General features: G+C 37.7%; 1 protein-coding gene across 2 annotated transcripts in view; it reads right to left on the reverse strand.

Moving 5' to 3' along the window:
* Positions 1-12,588, reverse strand: part of svild (supervillin d) — a 63,593-nt gene that overhangs the window by 33,817 nt on the left and 17,188 nt on the right. For both annotated transcript variants that reach the window (XM_065242622.1, XM_065242621.1), the window contains exons 3-5: positions 7,027-7,061; positions 4,458-4,519; positions 881-996 (exon numbers count right to left, since the gene is read on the reverse strand). In XM_065242622.1, coding sequence (XP_065098694.1) covers positions 881-996; positions 4,458-4,519; positions 7,027-7,061 — 213 coding nt within the window. The remainder of the gene's footprint in view (positions 1-880; positions 997-4,457; positions 4,520-7,026; positions 7,062-12,588) is intronic.

Genomic DNA, 12,588 nt, shown 5'->3' on the forward strand with positions numbered 1-12,588 from the left:
CTACATCCAAAAGATAAAAGCAGACTGTCAACATAAGAAAAAACTACTACTCACAGTGAATTCAAGTATGTCAATGAACCAGAACCATCAACCTTACTGGTTTCTCATGCAACTTTATATAAAACCAAGCAAAGACCTGGATATTGTAGTTCCACACCACATCAGACAAGAAAAACCTCTACCAGACCCCTGCTGAGAGAATGGAGCCAGATGAGATGGAATCCAGAACCCTGTTCCTACAAAAAGCCAAATTTATAGCAGACTTCTGTCTTTAATACAGCACCACTCTATCAAACCCTTAAGACCGGTTTGTCTGCGCTTTAGAACGTCAGTAGTTGGTGAAATATCAATCCCAGAAGCCCTTGCTTTGTGATTTCTTGAGACATTCATACAGTTCAGACAGTTCTGCAGAAAGTCAACAAAATGAAGCGCCTGTACGTGACGCAGTCATCCAGTAAAGGGTAGCAGAGGTCTGGTTCTTAGTATAATAAGATACAGATGTGCAATCTTTAATAAATTACCTAACATGTGTGCATGCCACAAACACACACACAAATGCCATGCTTAAGCTACCGGTTCACCTTCTGGAAAGCTTATCAAAAAAATATAAAGACAGCCATACGCTCAAAATAAACACACACGCACATGGAAAAAGTCAGCAGGCTTCATCATAGAGATGCTTATCTGACTGACGGACAGCCATTTTGGATTCATCTGCTATGACTCACGGCCCTCCTGGCAGCAAACAAATCCAAACTAAACCTGTACAGAGGATTAGCCACTCCATGAACTAAGCTTGTGCGAATCATCACCGAGGGACTGTATACAAATGAACTCAAAACCTACACAAAGGCTAAACAAACTATTCGCCCTTGATTACCTGCTGGAATTATTCCTCCTCTCGCTGCAGATTTGATCTTTTTGTTGACCGGCATTGTGGGTAACGTCCTCCTCACTGTGCGTTGGGGTGGGCGAGATGTCGGTATTCTCCGGCCCCTGGTGGCCAAAAGGAAAGGAAGAACGTTAAATCAGAAAAGAGAGGAACCGTTGGTACTTTCCACATCAAACTAATCCTCCAGAGATGCCCATTCAAAATCTTACAATTATCCATTCAGAGCAGGGAGGTTTTGTCTTTTTACAAAGCCATGGTGGACAAAGAAAGGGGGGCTACACGGGGCTGCAAAGCTTTACATACACATAGCCTGGGAAAAGCTGTTGTCTTAAGAATAAATGAGGCCGGTGGGAGAGAGAAAGCTAAAGAAAGGCTTGAAGCTCAGAGTAGGTTTGGCTGCTAATAGTACAATTACAATGAGGGAGTAAGTGTGAGAGAAAAGCGGGAGGAATCAAGGTGGAAGCTATTCAATTGATTTAAAAGGAGAATTGTGGGTTAAATACACAGACACCCTTATCTACAGTGTAGCACACTGCTGATAATCTCACAAAAAATGAGTAAAATCGATGAGTAAAAAGCAAACAAAAAGTGTATTTACAGCATGTGTATATGGGGCAGGGCATTGTATTGAGATAAACATGTACTGTTGCAAAAGTATAGCCACAAGACAAAACCATTATGTAACACATGTCCACAAGTCACACTATGTCACATATTAGACACAATGTTAACTACACTAATGAAATTTCATCTTTACATGTGCTTAAAATGTCCTTATTTGCATAAGTAGAATTTTAAATGTGATTAAAGTCTATTGTTTTACAGTGCATTGCCAGATCTGCAGTAGTCTGACTGCTAAAATGACAATTATGTCAGCTTAAATAGCAAATATTTTTGTCAATAAAGTGCTTCAGAAGATATTGGAAGCTACACCCTTCTGCTTTTAATGCCACCGGAACGTCTTGCCCCATAGACTTCCATTATAAGCAAGTACTTTAGATTTTTGTTTGTTTTAACAAACTGATGGATGAGACACAATTACTGTCTGTGGTAACATGCCACAGATGCTGTCGACAGAGCTTTACTTGGTTTGAACTTGGTTCATAACTTCAACAAACTTCAGATTTCCCATTTCACAAATGGAGAAAAAAAATCCTTTATTCAAACAAGATTTTAACTTAAACATGAAATCAGATAATGGGTACATTTAGTGCTGAAAGAAACATATGAAGACCTGCCAATGCAACGTAAATATATGCAGACCCAAAACATTGTGGGTACAAAAGGTATGGTGTTTGACTCATCTGTCCTGGAGGACACCAGGACGTCTTCTAGTTCAGACATTTTTAAATGGCCCACAGCTGACAAGCATTACAGTAAGCTCCATTCAGGACGACTGGAGAGCTCAGCTGACAGCAATCCATTTAATTCAGTGAAAGCTTCTCAGAAATCATTTCCTAACACATTCCGACACAACAAGACGTTTTCATCATAATCATAAGATAAAAGAAAACATATGACCATATTTAGCATCCAGGTTTATCACAATCACTGAAATAAAAAATATATACTCCTACATTTTAATTCATTTTATATAACCGTGCTGATTTCGAAATAAACTGCTTTACTGGCCGGCATTTACAGTTTTTGATGTTTAATATTTAAAGGAATAGTTCACCCAAATATGAAACTTGTAATTTACTCCCATGCCATCACAGGTCACAAATAAATGTATGACACAAAAATATCCGTACAATACTGTAAGTACCGTCAACTGTGTGGTTATCACAATTTATCAAAATATCTTCTTTTGTGTTCAAAAACTCATACAGGTTTCAAACAACATGAAAGTGAGTAAATTATGGCAGAATTGTAATTTTTGGGTGAACTATCCTTTTAAAGCAACACTATGTAGTTTCCATGTAAAAATGACTTACAGCTCCCCCATGTGGTTGAAAAGTGCAACAGTGCCTGGTATCAGACACACTTCTGCAGGCAGGGGGAGGGGCGGGGCTATGTGCTCTACCCTCCACCGCCACTTTCAGAGTGTGCTTGTAGCAGCTAGGAGGTTGCTCAGGTTGCAGCAACAGTACAATTTGTCCAGTTAAAAGTTGTTCTATCACTGAAATAATTTTAGAGACATTATTTAAAGGTAAAAAAAACTACATAGTGTTGCTTTAAGAAGAACCAAAGAGATCTGACGTTATTGCCATGCCGCCACATTTGAAATTTTGCTTTAAAGGATTAGTCCATTTTCTTTAAAAAATCCAGATAATTTACTCACCACCATGTCATCCAAAATGTTGATGTCTTTCTTTGTTCAGTCAAGTAATTATGTTTTTTGAGGAAAACATTCCAGGATTTTTCTCATTTTAATGGACTTTAATGGAGCCCAACACTTAACGCAACATTTAAAAAAAAAATTCAACTGAGTTTTAAAGGACTCTAAACGATCCCAAACGAGGCATAAGGGTCTTATCTAGCAAAACGATTGTCATTTTGACAAGAAATATAGAAAATATGCACTTTTAAACAACTTCTCATCTATCTCTGGTCCTGTGACGCGCCAGCGTGACCTCACGTAATTGCGTAGTGACGAAGGGAGGTCACGTGTTACATATATGAAACGCACATTTGCAGACCATTTTAAACAATAAACTGACACAAAGACATTAATTAGTATAATTCGACATTCAACAACGTCGGAACGGTCCTCTTTCTCCACACTTGTAAACACTGGGGCGTAGATTGGCATACATCATGACCTCTTGACGTGATGGCGTTTTGCGCGAAGTCGCGCTGTTGCATCACAGGACCGGAGATAGACGAGAAGTTGTGGTTTAAAAGTGCATATTTTTTATTTTTCTTTAAAAAATGACAATCGTTTCGCTAGATAAGACCCTTATGCCTCGTTTTGGATCATTTAGAGTCCTTTGAAAAAATGTTTTAACTGTTGAGTTAAGTGTTAAGTGTTGGGGTCCATTAAAATGAGTAAAATCCTGGAATGTTTTCCTCAAAAAACATAATTTCTTCTCGACTGAACTAAGAAAGACATCAACATTTTGGATGACATGGTGGTGAGTAAATTATCTGAAATTCTTTTTAAGAAAATTGACTAATCCTTTCATGTGGATTATTGCTTTAAGTGTTTTTTTATTATTGCTTGTTTAGAATAGAACATTTTTTGAACCTTTTAAAAAGATAACATGACTGCATTTAAAAAAAAAGGAAGTCCTCCATAGGAAATGGCATGAGAGTTAATTTTCATATCTGTGAGAACTATTCCTTTAATGGTCATGTGCAGACACAACCAAGTCATTTGCAGGTTGACATCGTGTGTAAATGCTGTTTTCAGAACATTGCTCTATTTGACTATTTCTCAGCCAATGGCATGACTGAAATTCTGTTTTGTCCATGGAAATGACATCTCAGTTTTTGAATGGGAACAGGTTTGTTGAGGTGTTTTACCAACTTCAGCGACTTCATTTGTTGGAGAGAGGTAAGACATGGTGACAGACGGTTCAGAGACCATTACATACAGTGTTTGAGGACAAAATGCACTTACTTTCAAAAGAGACGTCTTGGCAGGGATACAGGTTTTGGCGTCATCATCTGCTTTCCTGTCATCTGTCAACAAAGACACACAGGAATGTAAAGACGTGCAAACACACATATATCAGGTAGAAAAAATAACCAGTGTTCGGGGCAAAAATGCCACCGGATAAACACATTGTATAAATTTCATAAGTTATACTTTTACAGTGAATGTTAAGCAATAAACAAAAAATATTTGACATAAATGGGTCATTCACACCATCTACCCCCACAGTTACCTCCATTGCCCATCTGCTTCAGTTTTGTTAAGTAAACTCTGCCCATACTGTATATCAAATAATATCAGATAAAATCAACTGGGCTGAATGAGTCATTCTCCCATGACGATAGGTTCTCAGTTTGTTTTGGTCTTGGAAAAAATCCCTCGCTCTTACACAGAGACCTTGACAGACACATGCACGCTTATGTTTCTCTATAAACTCTTATCGTTAAGGACTTCTCTTGACACCAACATCTGGACATTGCAGAAATGGTCATACAAAAACCACCTGCTCAATGAGAGCACGATAAGACCATTTCTCTTGGAAAAAGGGAACGTGTGAAAATGAGAGTTTGATTGATACAGTCCTTCAACACATGTGAGCTCTTTCATACTGCCTGAACTATTGCGACACAACCAGACAAAGGCTTGAAACCATTAGTGAGTGACATGGTCTTATTTGCTCATGTTCAAGTGTTTAACTAAACTAATATATTGTACGTCACAGTTGTGAGGGTCAAAATGCTAGAACTTGGCAGAAGAAATAAAAAAATCTGAGAAGTGTACAACTGTAAGCAAGGATTTGTTTGGACGGGCATGATGGGTTTGCAGTGTGTGCCACTGCTATAAACGCATAAAGTTTACAAACCCAACGCAAACCACATCCAAATGTGGTCTAAATTATAATTCAAACCAGATTTTCTAAATAAAAAAGTCAGATTGGAAGTGGTCACTTACTCATTCGGGATGCGACACACATCAGGGAACGTCATACAAATATTGTCTAGACCTGTCAAAAACACTTATTTTTGCACACTCTTGCCATACATATTAAACTACGTGGCATTACTATGTAGCGACTGCTGAATGAATCAGTGATTTAGGATACAATGTGCACGAATGCATTAAATCCCTCTTGCATTTACTGTATCTCCTTTCATACGTCAAGCATGAGATATAATATTTTGTTGGCGCCAATAGCCAAGTGGGCTCCTGTACCCCCTCTCTCTCTCTCTCACCCCATATGTTTTCCTGTTGTCTCTTACTGTCCTACCTGATAAAGCTACAACGGGCATAAAGTCCAGTTTCCTTCCTTTCTTTTCACACCAACAGCTACTCTCAATTGAAGTACGACAAGTCTCTTCATCACAAGCGAAGGCCCAGTGTGAAAAATCAATCCAAGATTTGAAAAACAAATCAGATTTGTGTGCGGTGTGAACCAAGCGCAGCAGTTTTATAACTGTCGCATAATTGTTGCCAGTTGTCATGCGACGTTTGGTTACATTTGTGTTTTTTTCAGCTTTGCTTCTGCCTTTCTTACTGCTTGTGTAATTGTCCCTGTACTAACAGTGCTCAGTTTTGGTGTGTGTGTGTTTGCTTTCACAGCGCAGGGCAACAATAGGAGGCTGTCCATGAGTCAGCCCTGCGTCAAGTCAACACTGAGGATTACTGCTGTCCAAACGGATGACAGTATTGGCCTTTGTCAGTTTGACCTTCCTGTTTTGACTAAACTGTTCCCCTTCGGTCCTGTGGGCTTATTTTACAGTAAAAAAGGCAAATGACTTCACAAAAAGTTGAACTTCTCCAGAGCTTTCATTGATGTTAACAATTCTTAAAATCTGCTGAGCTCACACTTTCAAAATAATGACCTCATCGCAAAGTACTCCACAACCCATAGGAACAAGGAAACATAATACAGCATAGAAACTACTCAATACTCAAATGACTTGGGTTTTTTTTTTTTTATGCTTGGTGAGAAGGGCTAAACTAATAAAATGACCTGGTAAAGTGATCCTACTTTTGGTTGCGGTTTTTAAATCCTCAGTAACCAACAACCATATTCAGCAAATGTAAATTTAACATGCAAACTTTACTTTAGCAACTTCAAGAGATTTATGCACTTCGTGCGGCTGTTGTTTTATCTTTATCTTGCTGTGTTTATCTAAGGTATAAGACAACACAATTCCCCCTAAATGTTTAAATTGTAGTGTATGGCCCCTGATAACCTTACAGGGGCCAGATGTTCCCTAAGGGCCCGACTCAAAGTATTTACTGCCATAAAGAGACAAAAACTAGGAGTGTCATGGAGTTATCTAAAGAGGCTCTCAGAGATACACAAGAGCTGTATATACATGTCCACATCTGTGAGTGTGAGGATGTTTGTGTGTTTCACAAAATTCTCTCCAGCTGTATGTGTGTGAGAGAGAGAGAGAGAGAGAGAGAGAGAGAGAGAGAGAGAGAGGCACAATACAGCCAAAAGAAAGGAACCCTGTGTTTCACAATAGGGTTCTTTGAAGCAAATGAAAGGAAAGAGACTTACCCTTTAGCTTCTGGGCTTCCTCTGCTTCCAACAGACTGTGTGAAAAAAAGACAAAATGAGCTCATGGATTAATATGTAACAACCATTCAAAACATGACAGTACTCCACCTGAAAGCCTTATCCCTTCTCAACCACCACCTCATGACATATTCATTGTCCTCTATAGGTCACATAGTACGAGTACATAAATGCATAAATGATTTCTGAGCAAGTCTGGCTGATCTAGAACCTGCAGTCATGGCTAGACTGTTTTACTGTCATGCAGGCACCAGGACTCCTCTGAGCCTGATAGATCAGACTGTGTAACATTACAAACAACCAACATAATAAAGGACGGCAGTCGCCTGCTAAATTATGTTTTATGCGCATAACACTGCCACATTTAATGATGGAGAATAAAAGCAGAGAGAAACTGTGCCAATATTTTTTACAGACATTGTTTAAAATATGGCTGGAAACTACCTTAATAAAATATGTTCAGTAAAAGGAGGTACTGAACGTTCAGAAAGTCTTCCAACCGTGTGTAATATCAAGGGGTCAAGCAAAATGTTATTAAATGTGTAGAGCTGCAATACAGTGGGCAGCTAGTTTGTCTAGTATTTAATAAATTTATATTTTAAAAACATATAGATTTATAATTGCTTGGTAGTGCATGCAATCAACACAATAATTATTTATCATAAATATTTATTTGCAAGACCCAAATTGGAGTCTTGGTCTAAAAAGGGTCCAAATTATTTCTAAAGGCAGAAGTATAGTCCATTATTTACGTATACGGGAAGGTCTGCGTACAGTACGCGCACCGCTGGATTTTTGAAACCTTGCGTACATTGTACACATAGGTCACACATGCGCCTACAGGAGAATGTAGTACTATGTGTCACACACTATGCGGACTTAATGTGTCACAAGACAAACAATCATGCTGTAAAAGTCCAAATACAGTTACAGCTCAATGTTCTGTTATTTATTATGACAAAATGATTACATTGTAGGATGCAATGGTTTTAAAGTTCAAGATCAAACCTTTCTAATACTGTAGTTGTTTCTAATAAAACATGGGATTTGTGACTCTAAGCATCATGGGACACTGTATTTAAAAATGTCATGAGCAGAAAATAAGAGTACAAAGATGAATAGATCATTATAAAAACACAACAAAAACAGGAAAACTATGTTATGAGTTTTTTTTATCATACAGCACATATTGCTGGAAGCTTATCTGCCCACTGAAGCAGACATCAGCAGTTCAAAAAGAGCTAATAATACAGTTTCATTTTCCGGAGACAAAACTCAAGTTGTTTCAGTGAGTTTTCATTCACTGACTGGTACAAAAAAGCATTTCTGAGAAACAGACAAAATGACTTCTGTGTTCCCTGTTCAGATTACAGAAAGTATTGCTAAAAAAGAAATGATGTGCATAAATGTGCCAAAAAATGCCTCACTGAGGGAAACACATCTAGTATAGCAATAATACAGAATGACCATGCAAAGTTTAAGGCCTACTGTATTTACAATAAGTAAATTGTTTTGGACAAACATAAGTTAATGCATTAACTAACATGAACAAACAATAAACAATATAGTTTTTTGGTATTAATCCTTGTAAATGTTAGTAGTTAATGTCAACAAAGTTATTCATGTTAGTTAATGGTGCATTAATTAAAGGCGGGGTGCATGATCTCTAAAAGATGATGTTGATATTTGAAATCACCTAAACAAACACGCCCCTACCACAATAGAATCTGGACCTTCTTTTGAAAGACCCGCCCCACACATACGCAACCCAGGCAACGATGTTGGTTAGTAGACACGCCTCTTACTGCTGATTGGCTACAAGTGTGTTTTAGTACTCAGCCTGACTCACGTTTCCAAAGTGTTTTTCAAAAATTGTGCACCCCGCCTTTAATGTTATCAGTTACGACGCTTGATTTTATAAATGTATTAGTAGATGCTAAAATTACCATAAAACAAAGATTAATAAATGCTGTAAAAGTATTTTTCATTGTTTGTTCATGTTAGCTAATGCATTAAAGGCGGGGTGCATGATGCGTATGTGTGGGGCAGGTCTATCAAAAGAAGATACAGATTCTATTGGTGTGGGGGTGTGTTTGTTTAGGTGATTTCAAATGTCAACATTGGCTTTCAGAGATCATGCACCCCGCCTTTAACTTATTGTTTACAAATACAACCTAATTGTAAAGTGTTACCCAAAATACTATCAATAAAAAATAATCGACAAATATTAGTAACCTATATAATTTTAGTAATTAATTTTAGTTTTTTGGTCTTTCTGTGCATTTTTGTGTTTTTGAATGGAACCCAGATTCCTTAATATGCTATGGCTTGACTTTCTGCCAGATTATTTAGTCCAATAAATACCTTAGTGGTGACATTTCATAAAAATCTGACTTTTTCCATGTTTAAGTGCTATAATTGGGTCCCCTGTACTTCTATCGAACTTGAAAATGTGAAAAAGATCAACCCAGTAACTTAGCAGGCCATTCTCTCCAAGCATGTGAAAAAATTGTTTAGAATAGAAATAGAAATTTTGCTCCCCTTGTGATGTCAGAAAGGGATCGTTTTATAACAATACCACCCCTTAATCTGCACTATCCAACTACGGCACTGCCATTTAGTGCCGAGATCAGTTTTAACATGCTATAATAAATTATCAATATGGTATTTTGAGCTAGAACTTCACATATGTACTCTGCGGACACAAAAGATTTATTCAACATCTTTAAAAAGCCTTTTTAAATGTCCCCTTAAAATTTTTTTTTTTTCTCTATTTTGTACCATGGCTCATAATTTGATGGTTTAATCTCACTTGAGGAGGCACTAAAAGGCAAATATTTCACCCCCCAGATATTACTTTTGGCCTAAACTGTACATTATGGTTTATTGCTGTGGACTAAACCCTATCGTTTATAGTGTGTTAAGACAATTCTGGAATGCCAGAACTGTACTCAGTCCAGTGGCTGGTTGCATAAACATAGCCGTGACATTAAGACTGCGTCTTAAGAATGATTCTGACTAACTAGCAATTAGTTAGGGCTAATCAGTCTTATTATTTGTATTTAAATAAGACCAATCTACCTTTCTATGTAACATACTTAAAACAGTTATGGTCAGTCTTGAAGAAAAAAATTCATGACTAACTTTTAAGACTAGCCTTAAAGTTTTATGCAACCGGCCACAGGATGGCTATTACTCCTGTTTACATCCAACAATGACCATGAACCTGACCATGTACTAGGCCTCTCACAGAGGTCTCGAAACAGACACACTCCTCCTATCCAACAGAAAACAGGAAGGAAAAAGATAAAATAGAAAGAATGAGTGAATAAGAGAAAACCAATGAGAGACAGACACTGTAATGCAGCTCATTCATTCATAAGGAATGGCTTTAATAGCATGAGCCGCCTGCAGCTGAGAACGATTAGACATGCTAGATGTGTTTGCAGAGGACACAGTTTCACAGGTACGCATAATTTTCTGTCATGCTGTTTCTATCTTCTCAAATATATGCCGGTTAGGGTATCTCTCTGTTGGGATCCTCTTTGAAGTAATCCTTACATTTTCCATTCCTGGTGGCAAGCAAAACATCTCATTTTGTTTCCAGCTCTAGAATGTTACATGACGCTCTGAGCTCTACAATAATACTTAATATTAAGAGATGATAATTCTGTCATCATTTACTCACCCTCGTGTCATTTTAAACCTACAGTATTTGACCTTTTCTCTACTTGACACAAAAGGAGGATTGTATTGCTCCGCACAATGAATCAAGCTTTCGAGCTTAACAAAAATGTCAAAAGCACCATAAAAATGTCAAAAAAGTGGTATGTGACTTTTTACTCACGTTACACTCTTCTGAAGTCAACTTCGTGTTAGGAACAGACCAACATTTTAACTTTCGTGTGAACAATTCCTTTAAAACAAAGCAACGCTTTCGCATTTCTAACTTGCGTTTCCTAAGGGGGTTGTGATATAACCACAACATTGTTGCATTTGTTGTATAAACAGAGAGCAGATGCATAAATAAAAATTCCCCTACAAATAGCAGTGTTTAGATCACATCTTCTGTTCACTTACGTAGCGCTGCCGTGCACCGGTTGGAATATTTCCATGGAATGGCAAATTACGGGTGTTTACTGCAATCGCTGTAGGGAGCTAAAAGGAAGAAAACATCTCTTTGGCAGAGTCCACTTGCTCTTAAATCTCCTCTTTTGTATTTCTTCGTTTTCTGACTACGCAAGCAGTAAATGAAGGCTGTGTATAGGCATTGTTTAAATTAAATTAGGCTTGTAGTCGGAATACGCATGGCAAAATATTACGTCAGATCAACCGCAATAATGCGCAAAATCCAGGTGATCCACGAACATACTCAAACACGAACCTACAAGCGAAAGCTATGAGGTAACATTACCTTGTAAATCACACAGACATGTGTTTTTGGCATTTCCGTACAGGCTTTTATATACATACAAGAGGAGAATAAAAGGCTGAGCAGTGACGTGCCAGGGCAGGACCAGCTGGTTTGACGTGTAGTTAATAGCCGAATAAGAAAATGAACAATGTCGATGTGACACTCATGATCAATAGAAATGTTTGCAAAGGTATTCCCTCACGTTTTATTTAAACCAAGTTTTATTTAAAAATCTGCTTCAAATATGTAAACTCTTTTTACTATATCTAAACTGTTGCTGTTTACAAATGTCAATAATAAACAACAATTCATTTTTTTATTTTCAGCTCTTAACCAACTGTACCGAAACTGAACCGAACCGTGACTTAAAAACCGAGGTATGTACGAACCGTGAATTTTGTGTACCTACTCGCAACTACATCTTAGATCTTTATCCAGACTTCAATCGAATTAATCGGATAAGGGCAGCACTATGGGGGCCAGCACAAAGGATTGCTTGTACTGTGGATTGACTCAAGTCTTGACTCATGCAGGTGAGAAAAACCCTGTAATTTCTTTTGAAATCCACATTTCCATCTGACCCATCATCCCTAAGTGACTGAGTCAGGGCTGCAGAAAACAACAAGAGTTCACCCAAAAAATTAATTTACTCACCCCAATGTCCCAATGATCATTTTATCAGAATGCGCTGTTTAATGAAATTGTTTAACGCCAAAAGTTGCTATTTTTTTATAAATAAACTTGTGTTCAAAACTACTTAAAACACTATCTAAGGCTGCATCGAAAAGTAAAGTCGCGTCTTCTGCCGTGTTAGATAACAAACTGCTTCGGTGTGTCGCATAGACATCGTCATCGTCTTGCTGCCCTCTCCCTATTCTGTGACTGGTTCCCTATTTCAGGGGAAAAACTGGTCCATGGTTTCCATGCTAGACTTGTGCGCAAGGCAGACCGGTTACAATACATTGACATTTTTGCAATTATACGGCAAATATTTTAGACTTGGTCCAAATGTATGTATGTATGCAAGAAATCTGCACATTTATTTTGAAATTTTAACCCTTTTAAATTTAATTGGACAATACAGACACAAAATAATTAATGTCACGTCATTGACCCAAAACTGAAACCCT

The sequence above is a fragment of the Paramisgurnus dabryanus genome, chromosome 1 (genome assembly GCF_030506205.2).
Source record: "Paramisgurnus dabryanus chromosome 1, PD_genome_1.1, whole genome shotgun sequence".
Lineage (NCBI taxonomy): Eukaryota > Metazoa > Chordata > Actinopteri > Cypriniformes > Cobitidae > Paramisgurnus > Paramisgurnus dabryanus.